This window comes from Oxyura jamaicensis, chromosome 1 (genome assembly GCF_011077185.1).
Source record: "Oxyura jamaicensis isolate SHBP4307 breed ruddy duck chromosome 1, BPBGC_Ojam_1.0, whole genome shotgun sequence".
NCBI lineage: Eukaryota > Metazoa > Chordata > Aves > Anseriformes > Anatidae > Oxyura > Oxyura jamaicensis.
Window position 1 is genome coordinate 62,407,801 of NC_048893.1, and position 26,133 is coordinate 62,433,933.

Below are 26,133 nucleotides of genomic sequence, written 5' to 3' on the forward strand. Positions count from 1 at the left end.
TAAAAAGCAAAATAAGTGGTCTTCAGCATTTTGATGACTGTAAATGTTTTATGCCTGGTATCTTCTTACAAAACTAGAAATCTCTTGACTGTGCAAGTCAATAAGGCTTTTGTTCAATGGTATTAGAGAGAATTTTGCTAGCCTAAAAGAAGTGGGGATAATTATTAACAGGAGTTCTTGTGCAGTGTATACCTGTAATAGTTAAAGGGAAAGCTGTTTAAATTTATTCTGACAATTGCAGATACAGCACTGGAGGAATCATCTGAATTATTCATTCTGTAACAAGGAAACATCCCACTTGTCTTCTCTTTAGAATGAAATCCCAGTCTGATTTAAAATATACTTTAAAATATATAGGCTTGGTTTCTCTCTTTTTTTTTTTTTTCATTTTTATGTAATTCTGCTGTTTCAAAACTTCTATAATAATTACCTGTGAATGTAGCTTTTGAAAGAAAATTATTCTGATTTCTGAAAGAAATGAGAAATTGATTTTTTTACATGAACTGCTTCTTGTGGAATAAGTTTAATGAAATTCAGCTTTCTTTCATAAATAATGCAGCACTTGCATTTGATTAGGTGAAGCCTAAAGGAATTTCTTCTTAATCAGATGCATAGCAAGAAGGATATTGCCTGCAGACCGGTACCATTATCAATGGTGGTGGCAAGGAAAACACAGCTCTGTGTGTGTCCAGACAAAAAGCTTTGTTTCTTAAGAGAAGTCATAAAACAACATATACGTTATAATAACTGATTCTTTGCAACTTCTGAGTGTCCCAGCTATTTGTAAAACAAAGTCTGGGCTCTGAGTATTGTTGTTATTGTGGCATGAAAGAGACTCCAGGTTAACTTGAGACCTCCTTGTCATGGTAAGGTGTTTCTGACTCCTCTGAAAAATAAATATCTGTGGGGAACAGACAGTCTTTGCATCGGAGAACTTACAGTCAAGGTAGGCATCAGGAAACATTGGGACCAATTTTGAAAGCCTCAAAAAACAGCACAACCCTCCCAATAGCATAAAAATGAGCAACAACAAAAAAAGTAAACATGCTTCCATTCATTAAAACAATAGCTCAGATACAGCAAAAAGCAAAACACTTTGCAAAAGGTATATCTGCAAATTTTGCAGAAACATTTTCTTTAGTAAACGTTGCTTTAATTAGTCACCTGTGGTCAAGTTTTATGATGTTCTGTAAATCCAGCCACAAGACTTTGTTCTACTCTGTTTTTATCCCCAGGAAGCTGCTATTAACAGCAGTGGGTGTGCATGAACGGAGGGCAGCCTGAGTAAGGCCATTAGTCCTTTAGTCAATGCCATATTAATAAATAAAAAGGGTCTGGGCCCCAGTCTCTAGCCTTGGGGCCAACTGGCATAAATCAGCCTGCCAGCATCTGAGAGACAGGGGCTGAGGCCAAGCTGGCTTTTGGGACCAGACCCTGGTTTGGGCTCAACCCTGGCCCACTCCTGGGAACAGTTTGAGAGTGGTGTAAACCTGGTAGGGATCATGGCAGCAATAAACAGCGCGGATGCTGATGGGCCCAGGCGCTGGCTCTGGTTAATTTACTGGAGGTGATGCTGTCCCTGGGCATGGTTATGCTCTCCGCTGAGCTCACTTGAGTGGCATCTTGCTCTACTGCCATAATGAAGTAATTTTCCAATAAAAACTTTAAAAACTGAACCCCAGTGGAAAAGCCCAACACCACTGCCTTATCTCGCTGTGCTCGGATTTTTCTCTTAACATTTGTTCGGATATGTAAAATTGTAAATGTTGTAAGTTCTGCAGGCCAGATGCTAAGCTGGTTTAAGCTGACAATTTATGCCAGTTGAGGTTCTGTTTTTTTTTCACTTATATTCCTTGGAAAGGGCAATGAGATGTAAGGAATAAATGTAAAACACAAGAAATAGAGCCCAGGATACAGGGGAGATGGGTTTGCATCCTGTGATTTGCTGTCAAGAGGTTTTAGCGCTGAGCTCAGAAGTGTATTTATGGAGCTGCTGGTCAAAACCGTGCAGTGTAAAGGTGAAATCAGTGCTCTCTTTTTAATTATGAATTTTCAGTCCTCTCGAAATCGGTGCAAGCAAATCTTCTGGGCCTAAAATGTCATGGGAGCAGTAGAGGCCAAGAGCAGAATAAATTCCTGAAAGTTTGCGAGCAAACGCATCAGGTTTAGGGCTGTAAAATATTAATCTGTTTCTGACTTTCCCAAGAATTGTCTGAAATACTTCTGCCCACTCATACATCAAGTGACTTCTTGTCAGATATTAGAGCTTTTTTTATACATCAGTACTGACAAAAGTGATGCTTGGCTTTTATCATAGCCAAATGGAGAAAAAGGCTCAAAAATATGACTCCCAAATCTTTTTATTTGAAAATAATGTCAAAAACCTGTGGAAGAAATGGGAAACAAGCCTGAGCCCTTGGTTATTTGCCTGAAGGTAGATAGGACGTGCTTCACTTAAGATCCTGGTCAAGGTATCACACAGATCTGCATCCCACGTAGCAAAGAGCAAGCAAGCTTGGGCCTTTCCATTGCTTCCCTGCTGTTCCTGAGGAAGGTTTCCCCTGTCTGCTTCATCTGGGGAGGCTTGGCCTAGTTGGACAGTGGATTTTAGGGCCAGGGTAAGATTCAAACCCTACCCTCATCGCCTTGTCTTTCACTGACCCTTCTCCAAGTACAGGCAGCTTTTCACATCCAGAAGTGCTTCAGACACTCAGTGTAGCTTCACTGGTAGGAAGCGATGCTATTTTTGTGACAACTGCAGTCTCGCCTTGGATTTCTTACTCCTCTGTAACAAAATCAGTGAAGGATCTCTTCAGAAATCACTTGAGCAGTGAATGCAGGTAGTGTAGTGAACGGTTGTGTCGCTGGACAACGCCGATACTCAGGGCTGTGGCTAGTACCTGTAAGCTGCATCTGGGGCTTTGCAGCAGAAGTGGTTACCTCTGAGAGACAGGGTGCTTATCTGGACGTGAGGGATGTTGGCAGAGCCTGTGGCCGTTAGGTGTGTTGAGTGGTGCTTGTTACATTCATCCGTCGTCAGAATAATAGGCTAAGTTCTAAATATATATATATGCGGTGGCATCTTTGAACACTCTCTCTCCTCCACTATGTGGTTTTGCAATCCTTGCCTGCTATGTTTAGTGTTGGGTGGAAAACCTTTTTCTTGCTTAGTTGTAGGAAATATCCCGAGTTTGTTACTGGCACACGTCCTCTTCTCCCGGAGTTCCCTCGTGTGTTCCTGGCTGCGCCCCCTAATAAGACCCTGCCAGAATCACTTATGTGCCGTGGACTGAAAATGTGACTGATACAAGTGTTGCAGCAGTGTATAAAATGCTAAATTATTCATGGTACTTAAGTACAGAAAATCCCATGGCTGAACTGACATAATGAAAAACTCAAGGAAAAAACACACACACACACACATAAAAAAAAAAGAACAAAAAAACCCATGGAAATTCTTAGATTAGAAACAGCCTCAAACTTTAGAGTTAGACCGCTTTATAGTCTTAATCTCTTCTTCCTTTAAATGCCCCTCCTCGTGCCGTACCCTGGGCTATCATAGCCAAGCACTTTTAATGTCATTATCCACATCTCTCTCCCGTGAATTACAAAGCTGTTATCCACAGTTTACCAACAGGGACCTGAGGCAAAGAATTGCCAAATGACTTGTCCTGGTCTGAAATAGAAAACGTGCAGCAGCAGAGGGATTTGTGATCGGGCCTTCTCAAACGGAAGCCTTGACCCTCTTAACTCGCTTCCTCCCTATCACGAATAAAATGTCCATTGGAGAAGTTGAGTGGGCAGGCACCTGTACAGCATTTCATACCAGAGCATCAGAGGGGACACTGCACCCTTCTTGCACAGCTGGTCTCCCAGCTTTCCCCCTCTGTGGGCTACCCTTTTCTATTTGTTTCATTATCAGAATGGACCTCAGTTTTCACCCATATGTGATCCAGAGGGTCCTGGATGCTAAATCTTGCCCTGGATCATTTTCACCACTGGCGTTTTCTGGTGAAAAACCTACAAACCAAAACGTTAATGCAGGAGCACGACTTTGCCTGAATATAGAAGCAGCTGAGTGGACCACAAAGTGCTTCTTAATTCATGGAGAATTTTAACAGAGGTACACTGGGCCCAATGTGTAATGTTAAACTGAAATGGGTAGATGTAAATTTCTGATCAGTTAAAAGAAGAACTGGGTGTTAAAAAAATACAAAAACTCAGGAAATTCATATTGTTAAGCAGTCTGTTTCCAGATTTTTTGATATTTTTGCTTGGTCCTGAAAACATTATTCAACAGCTGATTTCAAGTTTCACTTTGCCCTTTTTTATTATCACTTTTGTTGTTGGAAACAGATTAAAAAGCACACAATTAAGCAGTGTTGTGTTGGTTTCTGTATATGTCAAAACACATCTATAATGGAAACATTTTTGACTAAGTATTTCTTACTTATTCAATAAGCATCTTGAATAAAAATGTTCAGGCTGCTCTACTCATTTTGCCTCTTACTAGGAGGGTAAAATAGGTTTTCAGAGCTGTTGAGTGTTCTCTTCTGCCCTGGAAGCATAAAGGAACTGTAGGAGAAGATCTGATTTACAGTCTCTTTGGGAGTTGAGAAGGTTCCTCATGATCCCATCAGGACCTGCAGCAAATTAAGGGAAGATGGCATTTTCTAGCTGACATTCTTCCCTGTACAGAGTGCCAAAGCACAGTGATGGTGGAGCTAGTGACCTGAGCTTTATGTGTGTCAGTTAATGAGTGTGCATAATTCATTATTTCCTTTTTCCCAGACTGTACCCTCGTCATGCAAGTGCTCTCAACAACTTGGGGACGTTGACCAAAGACGTTTTGGAGGCAAAGGACTACTACAGACGGGCCCTTCAGTTAAACCCTCAACACAATCGAGCTCTCTTCAATCTCGGCAACCTGCTCAAGTAAGTTGAACGCAGAACTGGGGCCAAGGAAATCCAGATCCTCCATATGCACGTCACCAAAGTAGGGTTTCTGCCAACTGGTGAAGGAATGGTGCTATTTCTTACTGGCAGCCAAGGCTGCTGGCACAGAGACAAGGCTTAGTCTGGATATCCTTATGCTGTCTGCCAGGTCAGTTCAGGTGCTGTTTACAACGATGCTTCAGCTGGAGGGCATTCACTTGTTCCAAATCAGGCATCAAAAAATGAGGTGTCTAAATCCAAACCAGTCACCTGGGATTTCCATCTCAGTGGAGACATGTAAACCTTTCCAGTGGAGCAAGCCATGTTGTTCAAAGGCAGGTATTTGATACAGATCTAATGAATAACACATATCCAGCAAATCCCTCCCTGCAAGTTCCCACTTCTCCTCATTAGCTGTAGCTGGAAGGTCAGATGTGTAGTTTAGGCATAAATACATAACTCTTGAGATGCTCAAAAGGGCAGAAGGTTCATCCCATTTCAAGGGGTGGGGTGCATCTGGATTTGAGGGGAAAGCTGGTTTACATCCCTGCGTGGTTACTTTACTGAGCTAGAAGACAAGTTGATCAGTTCCTCATTTGACTCATTGTTATTTAGAGCATTAGCTTTTAGCAAGGAGAATAGCAATCATAATCATGCAAATTAATTTGACTAACCATATCTAAAGGCTGAACTTCAATCTACAAGAGAAGCTTTGCCGCTATGTTAAGATCTGTCAGAGGTACAATTAAAATGAACAAACAAAAATCTCTGTACCTCCACTTGCTTTTTTGCACCTGCAAAAAATACCCATGTTTTTGTCAAGATAACATTGGTTGGGTTTCTTCCTTCCTTACCTTCTCTTCCTTCCCTTCCTCTCTTTCCTCTATTCTTTTCCTTTCTCCTTCCCTCTTTTTTTCCATTCTTTTTCTAGCAGAACTGAATAAACAACAGCAGTAAAAAGACACTTCTGCTGATATAAACTGCATCTATTTTGTAAAGGGATATTACTAGTAACAAGTCTCTGGTAAATCCTTCAGAGCAAATTGGGCTTTAGTGTTGGGCTGGTTATAAAGTGGCAGTCTCATCAAAACACGCTTGATCTGTCTGGTTCTGAAATGTCACTTCAAGTGTGAGTTTATGTGAAGGATATTAAGCGGATTGCTGAAGTTCTGCCTGGTCATTCAGTAACAGAGAAGTTGCCAGAGTAATATTACAAGTAAATCTGTTGGTTTGGGGCTAAAATATGGCAGATGTGTAGAAAGGTAGGTTAATGCTTTACTGGAAATACAAGAATGGTAAAGACAGCCTTATTACAAAGGAAATTGAAAGTCTTTGTATTATTCATGAGATTTGGTTGATTGAAATTAATCTTAGGTGGCAATGCTGTTTAAAAAAAATATATAGTCCTTTTAATCCATCACATTTGTCTTAATTACTATTCCTTTTTTTTTTTTAATATGAAATATTAATACAAAAGGACATAAGCCAGAAACAGCATCAGGATGTTCCATGTCAATAATGCTTAAATCTGGCAAGTTGATGGGCTCATATGACCTAGCATATGGGTAGAAACTAGATTTGTCACCCTGGCAAAGCACAAAGGAGGCATGTGGGAAATTGTCTTAGAACTGCTGTTTGTTTTGTTTTGTGTGCAATATGTCATGTTTTTCCTAAAGTGATATTTAAGTTATTGTGCGTCTCATCAAATTCTGTGTGTTCTTCGTCCTTCTGTTGTGCCACATATAGTGCTAAGTTAAAGGTGTATGATACTTCTGCTAAACTCTTTAAAAGAAAGTGCTCAGGTTCTATTCTCCTCTTTCCCCATGCCCATTTACTCCTATTTTGTGAACTTATTTTAGGTTTCCAAAGCAATCCAAACCTGGACACACACACAGTATTAATTATAATAGAAATGATATTCTCATCTCTCTGTTTATCTCTTAAAAAAGCTGCTCAAAACCAGGTAGAGTTTGTGGTGGAGGGATTAGCACATGCGTAAAGCAGATGCTGTGTGAGCAGATCTTATATAAATGTCTCCCCTAAAACGGTAGCGCAAACCCCCTTGCTAGCACCTCTCCTGGATCATGCCTCAAATTTGCAGAGAGCATGAGGTGACGTGAGATGACCACATGAGAATGAGGCAGAGATTTTAAGACCCCTATTTCTATAATTTTGATGTTGTGTGCATTTTCTACCAAATTATCCTTTTATTCAACCGTATAGGAGACTGTGATCTATTGGAAAGAGAGACCAGTTCTGTGCTGTGTATATAGGGCAAGCAGTATTCTGCAGATGCTAAATGCTAGTATAATCTGGGTAATGAATGAAAATCTGCAGAATATTGCAGGCAGATACTAATTTCCAGCTGTGCAGTGAGACATTATGAAGGGTGTTTTGATTTTTAAACTTAGGGCAGAGAAAGGATAAAAGGTCAAGAGATGAAAGGATTTTCTGTCCTCTTTACAGAGGCTTCGGTGAGTATACCTGATACAGATCAGGAAGAGCCACACCTGCACCACCCAAGGCATGTCCAGTAACAGCATTACTTGTACTGGGACACATAACAAAATGGCCTGGCACAGAATTTTCTGTCAGATTCTGCCAAGTTCTGTACACCCACTCCTGCTCACAGTGTGGAAATCCAATTGCAGGTACTAGATTTTACCTCTGGAGTGCTGAAAGGGGAACTCCAGGGTTTTGGAAGGATGGGATTGCTGTTCCCATGTGGCTATCTGCTGCTCATTACTCCCTGGCTACAAGCTGTCTGTTCAAGCATGTTGTGATTTAAGCTTGACTAGAAAATTGTTTTGGACAACAGAGTGGAAATTTCGGGTTATTTTTTTTATTTATTTTTTTATTATTATTATTTTTATTTTTTTTCCTGTGGATACCCTAGATGAAAAAGAGAGATTCCATTTTCTGTTTGCACATGATGAAGACAGCTATGTGCCAGAAGATGAATGTTCTCAGGAACCATTGCAGGATAAAGTCTGAATAAGCCTCTGGTTTTGTTTACTTATTCTAAAATAAAGCTGTATGTCATCATTTTCTTGCCTGCTATAAATATTGGGCAGTGGATAATTAAACAATGCAGATGAATTTAGTAGTTAAAACAGCCCCAGAAGATGACCTGCCTAAAAGGGAGAAATCTCGTTCTCTGCTTTCATGGTCCCAAGCAGCCTAGCCTGAAACTGCTTTCTTTCATTTTGCTTCAATATTTCCTGTTATATAAATATTTAACTCCTCTATATAGATTCAGTTTTGTTGAGTTACAGCTTGAAAAACTGAGATAAATATGTATCATTCAGAATACCTCACATAAATTTATAGCCCCTGGCCTATTCTGTGAAGAGACAAGAAATAAAATATTATGAACATTTGAAGTAAATATTTAGGATCTCAGCTTTCTTTTGCAGAATGGGAGAGAACCTACTCTTTACTATATTCTCTGTCTCTATGCTCTAATATTCAATGCAGCATTTCTTATGAAGAAAAGCCTCATAACTCTTACGTGTTTTGAGAGTGTTATGGCTGCATTTTCAAGGAGAAAGTGAAGTGCCTAGAAACAATGTCCCCTGAGATCTTGAGTTTATTCAAACGACTGCTTCTCTTCAGAATGTAGAGTAACACAAGGTGTCCTGTGCATTTGTTGCCCTGATTGAGTCCAAGTTCAACAAACCCATCTAGTCAGAGAAAGGAGGATTGTCTACCCTCTCTAATACAGCCTTTTGGATATATAACGTGCTAGCATGGGCTTACGTAATTGTCTGAAGACACTGGAAAACATCAGATAGATACTATGTGTATTGAGATTTGAGATCTTTCAGAAAGTGAAACATTCCTCCCTTCTATTCAAAGAAGCAGACTGAGCAATAACACGCAGTGATGCTGCATCTGGCTTTCTGGATTGTCTCTGGTCAGAATACTCCGTGTTGTACGAAGTGCTGAAGTTATACATCAGTGTCACGTGCACATTCTAGCTCATTTAAAAATAAGGAAACAAAACCAAAAAGCTCTGGCAGTGTCAAGTTTACAATAGAATCAAAGAGTAACTTAGGTTGGAATGAACCTCTGGAGATCACTTAGTCAAGCTCGCAGCTCAAAGCAGGTCAGATTGAATCCCATTGCTCAGGGCTGTGTCCAGCTGAATCTTGAACACCTCCAAGGTCAGGGATGCCACAATGTCTCTGGGTGACCTGCTCCAATGTTTTATCACTCTCATGGTACAAAACATTTCTCCTTGTATGTAGTCAGTTTCCCATGTTCCTGCTTGTGTCCATTGTCTCTCATCCTGTCACTGTGCACCTATGAGAAGAGTCTGGCTCTGGTTTCTCTGTATCCTCTGACCCCAGGTAGTTTCAGGCAGCAGTGAAGTCACCCTGAGCCTTCTCCTCTAGGCTGCACACGTGGCTCATTCATCTCCTCATGCAACATGTGCTCCAGCACAGACCTTCTTAGTAGCACTCCGTTGGGCTTTCTCCAGTATGTCCATGCCTTTCTTGCACTGAGGATCCCAACACTGGACATTGCTCCAAATGTAGTCTGACAAATGTATAAAAGGGAAGGATCACTTCCCCGGACCCAGTGATCCAGGACACTGTTGGCCTTCTTCACCATGGTCAATGTCATGGTCAATGGATCCCCACAGAGCTGCTGTCCCCGCCATTTTCCCCCAGCCTGTGCTGGTCCACAGGGTTATCCCACTCTGGGTGCAGGACATGAATTTGTTTTTGCTGAACTTCATGATCTTTCTGTCAAATCTGGTCCCTCTGAAAAGCAACCTGGCCTTACAGTGTATTGCTGGGGTGTGGATGACACCCCGCTTTGGTGTCATCCACATAGTGCAGATGAAAACCAAAGGAGTGCATCTAAATTGTCTGAATTGGTTTAAACCTAGGGAGTGGAACATGCTTAGAGATTTCCTTTCAGACAGGCAGTTACACACTGCAAGCTCCCCAAGGATTATCATGTAAAACCAAGACAACTTGTTCAGAACAATTGTGGAGCCCTTACTGAGTTCTGTGTTTCCGGATTTAATGCAGTCAAACTAACTTCACATTATAAAACAAATCTTGAAAATTAAGAAGTCCTCTAGAGCACTAATTCCTAGGTTACTGTTTCTGTTGTGAATAAAATTTACTCCAGTCCCAATAGCCCACTCGCAGCCCCGTGGATGACCAGGCTTCTGCAGGATAGTTTAGGCTGATGCGTCTCGAACTGCAGGGCACTTGCAAAAATATGCAAGGGATGCTCCAGGTGGAAAGAGCTATGTCTTGCATTCGGCTCGACCATGCTGATTGTGGAGGGCAGGCTGGAGGCTCAAGTGGAAGTGGGAATCAGAGGAGGGCATTGCAAGGATTGTAAGGCAAGGTAATTTGGGGAAAAATTGGATTAAGTGATCATAGACTCCTTGTGTCAGTTGAATTTGTTCCTCTCTCTGTCATGTTGAAGGTATATATTACCTAGTTTTTCCTGATGCAGATCCCCGGTTTGTGGTAAATTAGTGTATCAGACTGCTCACCCAACACTCGGTGTTCTCCCAAATTGCATGAGATTTATATAAGCTATGGCCTCGATCCTCGATTCAGCAAAGTGCTGAATATGTTGGCCTTGGTCCAGAAAAGCACTTCAGCCAGTAATTAATTTTCGACTTGCATACATAAAAGTTAAGTACGTGTTTAAGTGCTTGGCCAGAGCAGTCAGTATCTTGCAGGACTGAGCTCTCTGAGAAACCATTGGATCTGCTTTTTATAATATAATTCAGTCTGTCACATAAAAAGATGCCATAATCTTTCTCTCTCTACCCCCACTTTCAGGAGACAAACATTGTTCTTGGATCAAACGAAAAAAAGGCCATTTAGAAAAAAAAAAAGAGTAATTAAGAGGACTGCCCCATGTTCCTAGCGCATGTTTGTGGTTAATGGGAACTTTTACTACTGCTGAGTGGATCGCTTAATCCTTTTATTTCTGTAGCTGGCATTTCCTACATTTTTTTGCCAAACATCAATACCTTTATAAAGCAGTCATCTGGTTTTGATTTATAAAAATGTGTCATGAAACTCCAGCCAAGGAATCCAAAAGTTTTATAAATTGACAAGCTAGCTAGTCTTTAATTAGTGTAGGGGAAAAGTGGTTCTTTATTTGTTTTTGCTTCATTCATGTAATTTATATGGAGCACCACTGGAAGAAGAAAAAGACTAGCACAACTGTTTTTACTTAGCGTAATGGACAGGCAAAATATTCTTCAAGTTATATAACTAGAAAGGGAAAAAATCTGCAAAGCCACATATATTATCAGCTGAAATTTGCACCTTATAAACAAGATCTGGTTACTTGACCCTGTCACTCAGATGAAATCTAAGGCCAAAGCAGCAAGGTGTTCACATACTTTCTGTGTTCCACAGCCCTTTGTTTCTTTTTGTAAGCCCTGCTATTCATACTCGTTGTACACCCAGCACAAAGAAAATGTTGTTCCAGTCCCACTAAGCATCGTTAGATGTTTGCTCAGGAAACCTTCTAACTTTTCCAAGGAAAGGAATACAGAGCAATACTGGTGAAATTGTAGCTCAAATAAATAAACACAGATTTTTGTTCAGGAAAACTTTTCCTTTTTCCAAGGCAGTAAGCGCAGAGCAATGCTGGAAAAAAGTCTATCTCATTAGCGTAGCCAGCTCTCAACTTGATTTACTGATTTATTTTCAGTGAAGAGAAATACTGAGAGTAGATTTGCAGTAGGACTGGAAAAGTTTACAAAATCTAACATTTATCACTTAACAGACAGAGCTTGTGGCCCGTGCTGATTGCCTGATAGAGCAAAATACGTTTTGCTCCTCAGTGTGTGAGATTGAGAAATTCAGTATTTTGGGGGTGTTTTGTCTTTGCTGGGTTTGTTGCATAATGCTCAGTGTGAGCAGTCGTCAGAACAGCAGACCAAACAGCAGGTTCATTAAAACCTGTGTGCTCCCAGCTCCGGAGAGGAGCATAATGAAACCATGATGCGAAGAGCAAAAAGTCTCAGAATTTGCTGAGAAATGAGTTGCCCTGGTGAGCACATTTCCCGCCCTGGCATGAGGTAGGATGAGTTCCTTCATCTCTACAGATGTGACTTCAATATTTGTGTGTCTTCTTTCCCCAGTGAGTGACCCGCTTGCTTCTCCCTGGCTCCTTACAGATGTAGCCGATTTCAGTCTTTCCTCCTTTGGGAAGGGAGAGGTGCTTTTACAGCAGGGATGGGAGAAAGAGCCCAGATTAGCTTAAAACAGCGTGCTCTGCTTGTGAGCACCAGAGCTGGAGAGGGGCAGTGCCTGTGCACATGTCCTTTGCACGCCTGCCATTGAAATAAAAAATGGGGAATCAGTGCAGTGACCCTGTGCACCAGAGCCATCAACATCCTCTATGGGGAAAGAGCATGTGCCAGCAAGCAAGCAAAATTTAGCGTGTACTCAGTGACCAGAGTGCTGACCCCCTTTCACAGGGAGAGGCAGAGAGGTTTGGTATGGATGAGGAGATGCTGGGTCCATGCACTGGGGAGAGGAGGCACGAGTGAATTATTCAGTTTCATTGAACAAGATAGAGTTTTTTATATCTCTTTGAAGTAGCTGATCAGTGTGTGACCTAAACATGCTGCTAAAGAGCTTTAACTTCTTTTTTTCCCCTCCCTCCCCGGCGTGCAGGTCCCAAGGAAAGAAGGAGGAGGCTGTAATGTTACTGAGGGACTCCATCAAATATGGCCCAGAATTCGCAGATGCTTACTCAAGCCTGGCCTCGCTGTTGGCTGAACAGGTAATGAGTATCATTCGAGGCTCTCGTTCCTCTTGCAGGGTGGTGCACTGATGCTGCAATTGCAATGCCTCCTTCACAGCCTTGGAAGTGCTCACACCTCACACGCATGGCAGTGAAGTGCACAGTCCTGTCTGTGGTTATCCGGAGAGTTGTGCTGGGCTGCTTTAGAGATGACTTGTTCAGTATAGGAAGAAGGCAATTCATTCTCATTGAGAAATTACACCTCTGTGGTGTGGCTCTGAGTTACATCACTGTTAAAGTTGAGTGCATACCCATTGCACCTTGAATGCTATGACAGCACAATAGGTGAGTACTTCCCCCCAAAACACACAAACCTACGTAGATAACCTTGAGATTTATAAGACCTCCAAAGCTAGAAAAAGCCGGAAACAAGGTTTCTGCTTAGAATTTCTGCCTCTGAATTCTGCCCCTTGCATGTACCCATTGGGATAAAGCTCCTAATTACCACGGTAGATGATCATGTACTGGGGGTGGAGAGGCTCCCTTGCTTTATGTTGCTGTTAATGAGCAGCTGTTGGGTATTTTATTTAACCTCATTGTTGGATATGTGCCCCCAGGCCTTATTTACTGCACAGGGCCCAGAATGTGCTCTGGAGGCGGGATTACTCATTTCCTCTTGGGCTTTTTTTTTACCATGCTCATTACTTGGGGCGCTTGCCACTCACTGCAGTGAGGTAATTTATTTCTAGAAGGTCCCTGTGAGGTGAAATAGTGTCTCCGCAGAAGAAAAGGGAAATTGAGGCACAAAATTATTGAGTTCAAAAGTAGACATATAGCGTGGGTGCCCACGTCAAGATCACAAAGCCCTGCTTTTCTCCAAGAATGCTGGAGATGAGGGATGCTGTGCATTGTTCCCCTGGACTGCAGCAACAACCACTGGCCCCATTCTGGCCCTATACGGCTGCATGATGAGGTCCCCTGCACAATTCCAGCAAGCTTCTACTAAGCTTTTGAAAACTGTTTTTTTCTGTCCCCATGTTTTCAGATCTTAACTGTTCCATAGCATGGGATGCTAAAACTTTCTTAAATGAAAGCTTGCCAAAATGCAAATACAGACATAGCAATGGAGTATCGTCTTTCACTATTTTCCGCTAGTCTGGTTAATTAAATCTTCTCTCCACAAGTAGATATATTTCAGCAAAACTATAAGCAAAGGTCTTGTTCTGGTTTAGGGTTCAATCGTGTAGACGCTGCAAAATTCACCCGTGGTATATGTGGGTTACTGAAAGATGTGCTATTTTATTTTCCTTTTTCATTGACTTTTAAATGTTTGAATATTGCCAATATCAGCTGCAGGGACCTAGAAGTATATTATATGAATTGAAAGAAGAACTTTGTTGAATGGGAACTGTATTTTGAATAAGCCCATCAATGAAGAGTCTCCTGCAATTATAAGAAATGATTCGTCTGCAGTAATACCTGATTTTAATATTAATTGAAATTATTATTTAGATCCACCAGTTATAAGATCAACAGAACAATAAAACCACTGTAGAGTTTCAAGCCCTTCTGCCCAAAGCCAATGCCATTAGTAAGTCCAGCAATAATTCATCTGCTCTATGTATAGATCGTTCATCCTCTTGTGACTTGAGTAAGTGGTAGGGAAGAAAAGATAGTTTGTACAGTTTCCTCAGAAAATAACGATTTCCTGCAGGCTTTTAACACCTTCTCATGTTCAGCCACAGCAGATGCCTACCTGATTGTGCACCTCCTCCTCACACACCCATCCTAGTGACCTCGGTAGGCGTTCTACAAATACTTGCTGCTGCCTGAGGCTATGTGCTTTCTGGAGGGGTACAGGCAGAAATTTTTGACATCTCGAGCTCAGAGGATGATATATGTGCCAGAAGGGAGAAGCAGGATTCTGTTTTTCAGTTTGGGGTTTTCCTATTGGTCCAAGCAATACCTTCCAAGTAGGGTAAAAGTTACAGACCTGGTTTTCCTTTGGATTGTGGCTCAGAGTTCATCTTACAACCGTTTGGGTATCTGTGATGCTGGGCAATATGCAAGAAGTTACACCAGGTTGCATGGACCATCCAATCCCAGCCCCCTGCCATGGACAGGGACATCTCCCACCAGACCAGGTTGCCCAAAGCCCCAACCAGCCTGGCCTTGAACACTTCCAGGGATGGGGTGTCAGGATTGCCTTGTGTTGGAATTGCCTTCATCAGTCATGCACAGTATGATCCCCTGTAACTTTACAGGCCACGAGTCTACAATACAGCTTAGGGTGCCTTTCTGGCCATAGCTGTAAAACATACTGTAAGAGGCAACTCTCACACACCAGGGGGTATTAGGGTGCTACTCCCTGGCATTGCCTTTTTATCTCCTTGTGAGTTGATTCTGAAGTCAGAGCCCCACCTGGAAAACAAACAAACAAACAAACAAAAACACCTGCATGCTCTATAAAAGTTTGGCTTGTCTGCTTTTCCCATTGTACTGCTGTCTGCTTAATAGCGTAACTCAGTCGCAAGGTATTGTTGTTTTCTGTGATCACTTCAGTGGTGCTAATATCAGAAATCAACTGTTTAATGTTTTTGCTTGCCGGTGCTGTGCCCCTTGTAACTGTGGTTCCCCTGGGTTTACTCTGAGGCACTGGAGCAGCACCTTCCTAGCTCTTGCAGCTTTATCACTTGTCTCATGCTACTTGATGGCTTTATTCAGGCCCTCCTAGTTTGTGGGCTCAAGGTTTGGGGTTTTTTGCTTTTTGGTTTTTGTTTGGTAAGAATATCAGCCTACACTAAGAAAAAGAAACTTTTTAACCCACTTAGCTGCAGCAGCAAGCCTACTCAGACATACCCAGACTGAAAATCCAAGTCATAAAAAAAAAAAAAAAAAAAAAAAAACCCTGGAGTTTAACTGAGAGATCCTCACATGCATAATTTTTTTAATATCATAAAAATCTCATACATTTTTTAAGCCAGTCTTCTGACTTCTGTGAGCTTGATGAATGTTTCATGAAGGTCTGGAAGCGGCATTATTAAGTGTTAATGAGAATCAAGCCTTGATGAATTTACAGCATTTCTCCTAAGAAGAGAGGCTTCGAGGGAGAAAGCTCTGGCAGAAAAAGATGGGCCCACCCTTCTCAATTTCTGACTGCACTTAGAGCAGGCGCTTTGTCAGAGGAGTCATTCCAGACTTTGCACTGAGCCCGAGGCATGCAGGGTCAGGGTGTTAGATGCCAAAAAAGTGTTTTACGAACGCGTGTGCAATGCAACCATGACCAAAATGTTAAAAGTGCTTGGTATCAGTGAGTGGGAATATTCTGACATGGGACACTGCTGCTAATCCAGTTTAATGTAGCCTTTTCTTGCATAAAGATTGGGTTTATGATTGGTAAATAAAATGAAGACAACTGACATGTATGCATACATAGCCGTGCTCCTCTGCTGAAAAATAAAATTAGTGGAAAAGAAATCAATAGAGAAATTCTTGAAAATACACTTGTTAATGCCTGTCTGACGCACGTACTTTCTTAAGAGGTTGCTCTTCATTTTAGTCAATTCTGACAATCGCTCCACTTTTCCTGACCCTGCAGGATGATGATGTCAAATTCACATAAATATATCCAAAATGTCCAAACTCAATCACTTTTAAAAAATGTTTCTGTGTTGTATCACACCCTATCTTTTCTGCCGGCTGACCTTTATCATGTATATGTGAAAGCACTTAACCATGACAAACCGTTTGCTTTCATCAACCATAGTCTTCCAGAGCTATTAATTCCAGCTTTCCAGTTCTGATATAGGAAGTGAGAACGGAGTCCGTGCTTTTAAACAACTACAGACCACATGCTGCTGTCAGGTACAGCCTTTAAATCCAGAGAAAGCCCAGGACGCGCTGGGATTTGCATGACGGGAATAAAGGAGAGTTCACAGCTGGGCTGAACAGCAGAACCAGCTCTGTTTCACACAAAGATGTGGGCCAGGCTCCCAAAAAGTGTTTTCTCGTGGCCTGCCTTGACAGACAGATGTGGTCATGCAGCTGGGGACACACAGTCCACTTGAGGCCAAGCTGCTTGTCAGCTTCTTGTGGCCATACAGAGCCGGTCACAGGGAGTTTTGGTGGGGCAGGGAGCTAATGGACTCTCTCTCATTTCAAAATGGATTCAGCTCTTGAGCATTATGAGTTCTGCCTCGGTGGTGCCAGGCTCTCCTCAGCAGGCACCCAAATGGCTGATCTGGCCTGGGAGCTTTGGGAGGAGGCTGTGGGGTTTGTCACCATAGGGCTGCTCTGCTCCACACAAGTGGAAGAACTGAAAAAAAACACCTTTGCCTCTGGAAGCTTAACTGGCACCCCTCTGCACCATGCTACTTTCCATTGTGAACAACCTTCTTTCCATCTGTGCACCCTAACAGCAAAGCTCTGAGTTTAGGGGGGAGGAAAATCTCAATATCTGGTGCTAGTGAGCACATGGGCAGCTGGCACGTACCGTCTGGCTGGAGGGAAATGGAAACCTTATTAAGTTGCTATTTGATCCAAACAAGCTCTTAGATGTAGAGCTTAGGGATATGGTTTAGTGGGGACTGTTAGTGTTAGATCAGAGGTTGGACTTGATGATCTTGAGGTCTCTTCCAACCTAGAAAATTCTGTAATTCTGTAATACACCTGATTTTTGTTTACATACACCTGGCTGCACGTAGCTTTGGCTAGACAGATCACAGTCAGTGGGACACTTCCATAGGCAGGATGTTCCCAAAGAAAAAATCAGCATTTTTTTGGAAATGCTCAGCGCTACAAACCTCATTGAGATCTATGCAAAATGTAAGGGCTCGGTGCATCTGAGAATCAGAGCAGTGGCATGTCCTATCAGTCCCAGTGAGCTACATCTCACACATTGACAACACCTGTTTTTCATCTGAAACTGTCAGGTTTTCCCCACTCTTTCATCACCCTCAGTCCTCCTTCTGCTCCCCTCATTGCCCTGTGCAAGCTCCTCATCCCTCAGCTGTCACACACACCAAGCTTTCATTCCTCGTATTTTCCATGCTGCTCAGGGAACGAAGAGCGGAGCTCCTGAGGGGGGAAGTTAGCCAGCAAGATGCTCATTAAACAAATAAATTAAAATATATCAGCTCCCAAATGACAGATTCTTAACAGAACCAACATGACCCCTGTCGCTGTGCATTTCCCAGCTGGGTGCGTGCTAGCTGAAGCTCACTGACATGGCACACAAACCACCCAACCTTTTCCAGATGATATTTGTATTTCACAGGTAGTTCCAATTGCGAGTGTATGGGGGAAAGCTGTCTGCATTGCTGCGGAGTACCAGACAGCAGATATATCGCATCCATGCCACTGGGTAAAATTTTGGCTTCCAAGAAGCCAGTGGCCACGGCCAGGTTCCCCGGTAAGCGGCTTGGTGGGGCAAACTGGGGCCTGAGCTCCCCATGTGGCGAGGGAGGAAGGGCACCAGCAGTGCCAAAGTGAGCCTTGCCACAAAATGCAGGTACCCAGCAAATGGTGCCAATACCGTTTCTGCCACAGCTTAGAGATCTCCTTCTGTTTTAAGGAACGGCTGAAGGAAGCAGAGGAGGTCTACAAGGCTGGCATAGAGAATTGTCCAGAGAGCTCCGATCTGCATAACAACTACGGAGTATTCTTGGTTGATACCGGTAAGTGACATGGAACAGGGGATTTTCTCTCTCAGGCTTATTTGCTTCGGCTTGTCTTATTCAACAGTACACTTCTAAAAGAGTGTCTAAAGCTTCCAGAGCAGTAGATGTGCCTCCACTGTAGCTTGGAAATAAATATCCCTGCTCTGCTGAGATGGCAGTGTGCTGAAATTCGTAGTCGCTGCGGTTAGTGTGCAGCGGTGGCATTCAGCCTGGATGTTTCCTACAGCGTTTCTCACCATATTCACACAGGCAGTTGTCCTCTTCAGTTTGAGCTGGGCAGCACCCTGACAATCCCACTATTTCTCCAGGAAGGCACAGCAGCATCAAGTACAAAATGGATTATTATGGTCTTTGGAGCATTTGCAGCTCTTTGGTGACAAAGCAGCTCTTTGACTAAAGGTTGAGTGCCACTACTATAAAAATAAACATGGCTTTTAAATCACAATCATCTGTGAAAACAAAACCTAAGATACTATGGGGTTAATTGATTTCTCAGGAGCACCATAATGACATACAAAGCCTTTCTTTTCTGGGCTTCTGGTTCCCATCCAACTTCCGTGGACTCAGGCACTTCCTGGCATCCATATAACAGAGAAAAATGCCTCTGCAGTTGCCACCTTTTATTGACAGCTTTATAAGCAAGTCCAAGTCTGAACCGACAAACAGCTAATGGAAACCGAGCTGCTCTCTGAAGTCTCTCCAGAACAGAGCTGTGACTCAATGATGAAGTATCGTAGGCTTAAAGTGTGTAGTTGCTGCCCTTTCTGCCCCTTTCACACTGTGCCCGGCTCCAGTGGTGCTTGGGAAGCAAGGACAATGGCAAAAAGCAGTGTCTGCCGTTGTGCAGCTGGCTGTCCTCACTCCGAGCTGACACTCAGACGTCACTCCTCTGGAGTACCAATGTGAAATAACCAGAAAGCCAAAATAATTATTTGTAATCAAAAAAGTTGTGGCATTAACAACAGAAATTGAGACTCTGAATTTGTGCCCTGGCAAAATTCAGGTGTGCAAATAATAAAAACTCCTTGGTAATTGCACTCTGAAGTCCTACTTCTCTCTGCTTCCTGACCCAGATAAACTACCCTATTCCTACCAAAAATTTTGGTTCAAGTGCAGTGCATTGTGCTTTCTTTTTTGCACTTGTGTGTCCTGCCAAAGTCCAAACTAACTTTTCCTGTTTTATTACTGCACTCCCCCTACGCACAAACAATAGAAAAACAAGAAGCAAACAAACAAAAAACCCCACCACACTGAATTTCAAAACTAAGGGCCTGATGTATAAGTAACCTTCTTGGAGACATGACAAAGCACAAGGGAACTGGCTTGCAGTGAGTCCGTCACAGGCTGCGTTTTTCCCCAGGGGGCATGGGGGGATCAGTGTGAAGCACCACTCCAAATAACTCACAGGATTTTGTGCAAGAGCCTCCAGTAAGTGTCAGCTCTGGAGAGCTGGATCTCTAGATAACTCGGCAGCGAATATAGACACTCAGTGTGTCTCCCTTAGTGACGTGTATTACCCCTGTGTGTTGAACAGGGGTGGCACCGGCTGACCTTAAGGACTTAGGTGCTTGCCCAGCTGCTTGTTTTGGCATGTTTTGTACATGTGATTTTCCCAAACTCCCATCTGCTCAGCAGTAGCAGCAGACAGAGTGTACAAACTAATTAAACCAGCACTGTAGCTAAAATTGTAATATTTGCATTACAGAAATGTTGAGATTTTTAACCGTGCCCCATTAATTTATTTAGTAGTAAGCAGGCTCTGCCTGAGGAAAGCACTGCAAGATCCCTCTTGAGGAAAGGCATTATTTAGGTAAATAAAAATATACTACTTGAACTAGAACTCAAGTTGATGGATGAATGGTCTGGCACCTTTCTTCCATTCAAATTGACCATTGGCATTTCCTAAAAATACGGGGCGCTGGTGAATTATGATAGGCTTTCCAAGGCATTTGCAGTCTCGTGTTGTGGTGTTTGGTGATGTCATGGACCGCAGGACCTTACCCAGGTAGAGGGTTTCTCACAGTGAAGCAGTGCCACCCAATGGCTCCTCTGAAACACAGAGACGGTGCCTACGTGCTCCAGAATGGGCATCCAGGCACTGTGGTCTTGGGCTTAGTGCACCAAGGTGGGAAGTAACTGTTACTGGTGGCTACTCCCATTCCTACTGAGCAGTGCACAAAGACTGAGCAGGGCCAGCAGCAGAGGCATAGGGAATGTTCTCTGTTTTGCAGTGGCTGAAGCTATTTGCAGATCTCGTGGGGTTGTGGGGAATACAGGGTGGCTTGTTCTCCATGTCTCTGTTGACTGCTCACCCACAGACAGTGGGCCAGGGTAGAAGGATGCTCTCCTGGGAGGTGGGACATGACCCCAGCCTGCACAGGGGTTACATCCCCCCTGCAGCACGATAGAGGGCTGCGTTCAGTCAGGAGCCTTTTTCTGGTGAAGTTACTCAACTTACAAAAACCTACCCCTGCAGAGTCTATTTTTCAGGATTCTCTCCAAATATTGGAGCCTGTCAGCAGTTTTCCTTACACTTAATCTCTAGAAAGGCTGAGCTCTGACAACAGCATCAGAGGTTCTCCAGTGGCTTGAGCAGGTTTTACTGCTACTAACGCTGTGCTCTGTGAGTGCTGTACCAGCAACAGCTATAATTCCTGCACAGCCCAGCCTCCTTTCTGGCATCCTGATCTGTGCTCACACTCCCCTGCCTCTGCCCATCAACCATCCTGACCCCTACTGTGTGCTGACATCCACTTTGGGGTGGTCCTCTCCCTCTCAGGTGGCCAGACAGATTGCTGCTGTGGGCATGCTCATCCTTCCCCAGGACCATAAAACTGTGGTGGGGTGAGTGCCACGCAGAGTGCAGAGCTTCGCTGCTCCATCCCAGTGCAAGCCACACCTTGCTCGTCTGATTTGATTCACACATCACCTGGAAACATCTCTTCTTCCCAAATTTCTTTCTCAAAACGGTCCCCATGCATGCAGTAATAGCTGAAAGGAAACCCAGAGCATTGCTTCATGCTGAATTTGCCAGTGGATTTTTCTGAGGCACCACTTTAACAGCCTTTTTGTTTTCCAGGGGCTCCAGAGAGAGCAGTGTCCCACTACAGGCAGGCCATCCGTCTGAGCCCAGCTCACCACGTCGCCATGGTAAACCTGGGCAGGCTTCACCGCTCCTTGGGTCAGAACAAAGAGGCTGAAGCGTGGTACAAGCGGTAAGAATTTGAGGTGGGAGGCAGAGGTTTCCCTTGTCCCTGCACACAGCTTGTCTGTGCTAAAGAGCCCGTGATACCCGAATCTATCAGTGCATGCTTGGGTTTTACCACCCACCTTCTCTATCCATTTGAAATCAAATTTACTTCTGCTTATTTGGCTATTTTTGGGGGGGAGTGCTTGCAAACAAAGCACTGACTCAGGCAGTGTTGACTTCCCTGGACCATTCCCAAGCTCCCATGCAGGGCACGCTGCTGCTGTTGAATGGGGGATGCTCTAACAGAAACATCAGTGGCTTGAGCAGCTTTGTAGTACTATTCCCACTGTGCTCAAAGCTGCTCTGTGAGTGCTGTCCCGGTAACACTCCATCCCAGTGCAAGCCACACCTTGCTCGCATGCTCTGATTCCCACATCACCTGGAAATCTCTTCTTCCCAAATTTCAGGGCACTGAAGGTATCCCGGAAAGCTGAAATCCTGTCCCCACTGGGGGCTCTGTATTATAACACGGGGCGATACGAAGACGCTTTGCAGGTTTACAGAGAAGCAGCATCTCTGCAGCCTTCAAACAAAGAGATCCGACTGGCTCTGGTGAGTGTGGGACGAGCACGTCCAAGCCAGGGCTTGGCTCAGAGCTTGGCTCTCCCTCCACCCCACCCACCCAGTGACTGTCCCTCTCACCCTTCCCGTTCCTCTTCACCCCCTCCCAACCTCACACCCTGTGTCTCAGCCACTGCCTTTCTAGCTGAGCAGGACTGTGAACGGAGACAATCCAACCTGCCCCTTACTGCTAGGAAGGGTCAGTGCTGGGCTCTGCTCCTTCCATCCTGAGGTGCTGCTGAGCAGCTGGCTCTTACCAGCAGTCCCTGCCTTGTCAGAGAGCAGGAGCCTGTCACCAGCACTGTGTATTAGAGGGCTGAGCTTCTTAAAATCATAACTTTTTATAATATGACCCCATAGGCCCAGGTTTTAGCAATGATGGGGCGGACGAAGGAAGCGGAAAAGATGACAAACCATATAATCAGCGAAGATGTGGAATGTCTGGAGTGCTACCGCCTTCTGTCAGCCATCTTCAGCAAGCAGGAACATTATGCTAAGGTACTGTGGCCACGGGGTGTCCTTGTCCAGAGGGCTCACATACAGAGCTCAGGTAGAATTTTACATTCCATTTCTCCAGAGGTGTCATGTATCTTAGCACACACCCAGGAGATTTTTTTTCCCCACTAAAACCTTCTGTTTATCTAAGTAACAGTACTAAAGCCAAGCACTGTAGTTTTCAGAGGCTGTGAGCACTTACTGCTCGTGCTGCTGTCAGTCCCACTGCCCATCAGCCACAGGCATCTGAAATACCCATTTCCACATGTGATATCAGTGTGGGGCAAGTACGGGAAGGAGGATGATGACTTACTGCTCTTTGGGCTCCTAGACTGGGAGGCCTTAGTGGTGGAGAGACCTGAGAAGGGAAAAAGTGCACAATACAGTGATACAATGACCTCTTGCTTTTTTACAGGCACTTGAAGCTATAGATAAAGCTCTTCAGCTAAAACCAAAGGATCCAAAAATCTTATCAGAGCTCTTCTTCACTAAAGGAAACCAGCTAAGAGAACAGAATCGCCTCGATGAGGCTTTTGAGGTATGACTGCTTTAAGTCCTATGGATAGTTTTATAGGTTAAAAGATGAATTAACTCATTGCATCTAATAGTCCATGGTGCACACACCCTGCCTGTTAGATTCAGGAGCTCATGAGTTCATCAGTGATACAGCTAAAGCTATGGAGCAACCAACTTTGCCAGAGTTTGTTGCATTTTTATCTTCCTCAATAGAGGACTGCTTTCTACCTTTCACAAATAGCCCTTTTTTACTCAAGTGTGGAAATAGAGCTCCCTGCTCTGAAAGGTTAATGATGTGGTCATGGTTGGACTGTGGAAGAGCCTAGGTCTTGTTGCACTGACCAGACCCTTGGTCCATCCTGCCTCAGCCCCTCTCACTGGCAGTGGCCAACTCCAAGATGGCTCAGCTGAAAGCACAGAGACCTGTGAGAGCCCACCATGTCATTATATCTCACCTTATTAACTAATAGCTGGCAGATTGGCTTATCCTGTGGAGCAAGAGGGTTGATAGCTCAGAAATTATGTTAGCGCTGAATAATAGCACAGAAAATTATGTTACTGAGACAGACCTGACTATTCTCAATATCCCTAGAGATGTCTAATACTGGCTTGAATCCTTTCCTGTGTGACACCATAAAAATGGTGCTGTTTGTCAGAGTCCACAAGGTACTTGTTGCTTCTTCTCCCGTGTACTGTGGCAGAAACAATGGGGAGGAACAGCACTGTCCTCAGGTCCTGGTGAAACTTGTGTGCTGGTGGCTGTATTGTATTGTATTGGCTTGCAGCCAGCTCCAAATTAAAGCCTTGCAGATGGGGAGCACCATAGCCCAGACATGGCTTGTCGGGGGCAGACACCTGCCCAGGGAAATGAGCTGGATGTGCAGCAGACCCCAGTGGTGCAGGGCAGCGAGGACAGGGTCACAGTGGTTGATGTGGCTCCTCATGCAGCGGTGTGGGCAGGGAGAACCCACGAGATGAGCTCCACAGTGGAGCAGTATGTTCTGTCACCTCTACTGCAAAGACACTGCAATTTAGCACGTGCACTGTGCATGAGAAGAATTTGAAATGATATTTTAAAGGTATTTAGAGGGAGAGGAAACTTAGTTTCTGGTTTTACAAACTGGTTTTGTTTGAAGACTGAGACTCTTAACCTAAAAATGTTTTGTATTTATGTAGAGCTATAAACGGGCTGTGGAGCTCAACCCAGACCAAGCACAGGCCTGGATGAACATGGGAGGCATTGAGCACATCAAGGTATGACAATATTGTTTTTCCTTAAGCTACCGAGACTGCTACTCAGGACAGAAAGCTAAACTTGCTTCAGACTGCCAAGAGCTGCAGCTTTGGTCAGGTTTATGACCAGTAAGAGCTCCCAGCATATTTTATCCAAAAAGGAGGAAACTATTTCACTCCAGATAAATTTTCCCAGCCAGGTTGCTTGGGAATACATAATGTAAATCCCATATCTTTGAGAGGGCAGGCTTCAAGGAACAACCTGCCCATCTCTAAAGTTTTCCTGCATGAATTGTTGACCTGCCTTAGAAAAATGTCACTGTGTGTCAACCTTTAAAATTCCTTTCCACCTAATAAATCTAATAAGGATATCTAATGCAGAATGCTGGCATAGAATTATGGAAATAAGACAGGTAGCCCTGTGGCTTCTTATCTTTTTGAATACTTTAGGATATCATTATGATTTGGGTCCTAAGGAGTCACATTGTGTGACTTTCTCAGGGTATCCTGTCTCTGAGTAAAATTAACTCTTCTGATACAACATAATAGAAAACTGTAAATCTACTTTGTGCCGTATGTGCCGTATGTGTTCGAATTTACACTAACAGTACTTGGCGACCCATTTCATAATGAAGAAGTATTCCCATTATTTAATAATGTCAAGTTTTATAAACATTTTTTGCTTCATATTATGGTCTTCCCCACTGCCAAGCAATGAACTTTTGATGTCAGGGAATGTAAATCAGATCTATCACTCCTTTTCTTTGTAGGGAAACTACATCACTGCCCGTGCCTACTATGAGACAGCTTTGCAGCTGGTTCCAAACAGCAAGTTGCTGAAGGAGAATCTGGCCAAACTGGATCGCTTAGAAAAACGGTTTCAGGAAGTCCAGGAGAAAGATCAGACATAGCATTCAGTCATACCAGTGGAAAGAAACTCGTGCTCCTTGGAGAAGAATGTGGTGGAAGCCTATTGCTTGAAGTGATGTTGAAGGAACTTTGACAGGACTCAGAATTATGGAAGGCAAATTTTGAATGCACGCTTGTTTGACCAAAGTTACAGGAGGCACTCAGTTCCTGTGGGACATGCTGGAGAACAAATGAAAACCTTCCTTTATTCAAGATTTATGTTTAGGCCGAACCCATTTTAATCACACCAGGAGTGTGGGTGGGACAGAAAACTCCAATATCATGGTTATCACTGGGGAAGCCATGGAGACAAAGCACTCATTCATTGCAGTGGGGTGAAGTAGGTCTCCTGTTACTCAAACAGTCTCACCTTGTCCACAGAAAGTACTACTGATGGGCTTCGTTGCAAGTGTTGCCAGATCTATTTGAGCCAGGAAAGATTGTCCTAATGGTCACATAAAAAGGTTTTAAGGGGTTGATGGTGAGGAAAAGGTGGCCACTCATACAGCTCTAAATGTGATTTGAAAATGATTCTAAGGAAAGGGAAAATAGTATCTGAATATCACTCTAGTAGGATAATTGTACAAGTAGGACAAAAGATCCTTTGAGCGAAAACCTCAGCTGAATGTTTTACTCATAAGATAATCATTTTGTAATAATTCCAGTTCATGATACCAATATTGTCAAAAATCATATGGCTTTACCCTTTTCTCTCTCCCTGCAGGCCAAATAATTATTACGCTGAAAAAAAAAGGAAGTATCTAAAGGCAGTGGGAAACTCTAGGATTACTTGTCTTCCTGTCCAGTCTCCAG

General features: G+C 43.5%; 1 protein-coding gene across 1 annotated transcript in view; it reads left to right on the forward strand.

Annotated features, from left to right (window-relative positions):
- TMTC1 (transmembrane O-mannosyltransferase targeting cadherins 1) overlaps positions 1-26,133 on the forward strand; it is a 147,609-nt gene extending 121,476 nt beyond the window's left edge. Inside the window, exons 12-20 of the mRNA XM_035345237.1 lie at positions 4,792-4,935; positions 12,609-12,717; positions 18,251-18,353; positions 21,436-21,571; positions 22,014-22,158; positions 22,528-22,665; positions 23,078-23,200; positions 24,355-24,432; positions 25,182-26,133. Of these exons, the coding sequence (XP_035201128.1) occupies positions 4,792-4,935; positions 12,609-12,717; positions 18,251-18,353; positions 21,436-21,571; positions 22,014-22,158; positions 22,528-22,665; positions 23,078-23,200; positions 24,355-24,432; positions 25,182-25,322 (1,117 nt within the window). The 3' untranslated portion in view covers positions 25,323-26,133. The remainder of the gene's footprint in view (positions 1-4,791; positions 4,936-12,608; positions 12,718-18,250; positions 18,354-21,435; positions 21,572-22,013; positions 22,159-22,527; positions 22,666-23,077; positions 23,201-24,354; positions 24,433-25,181) is intronic.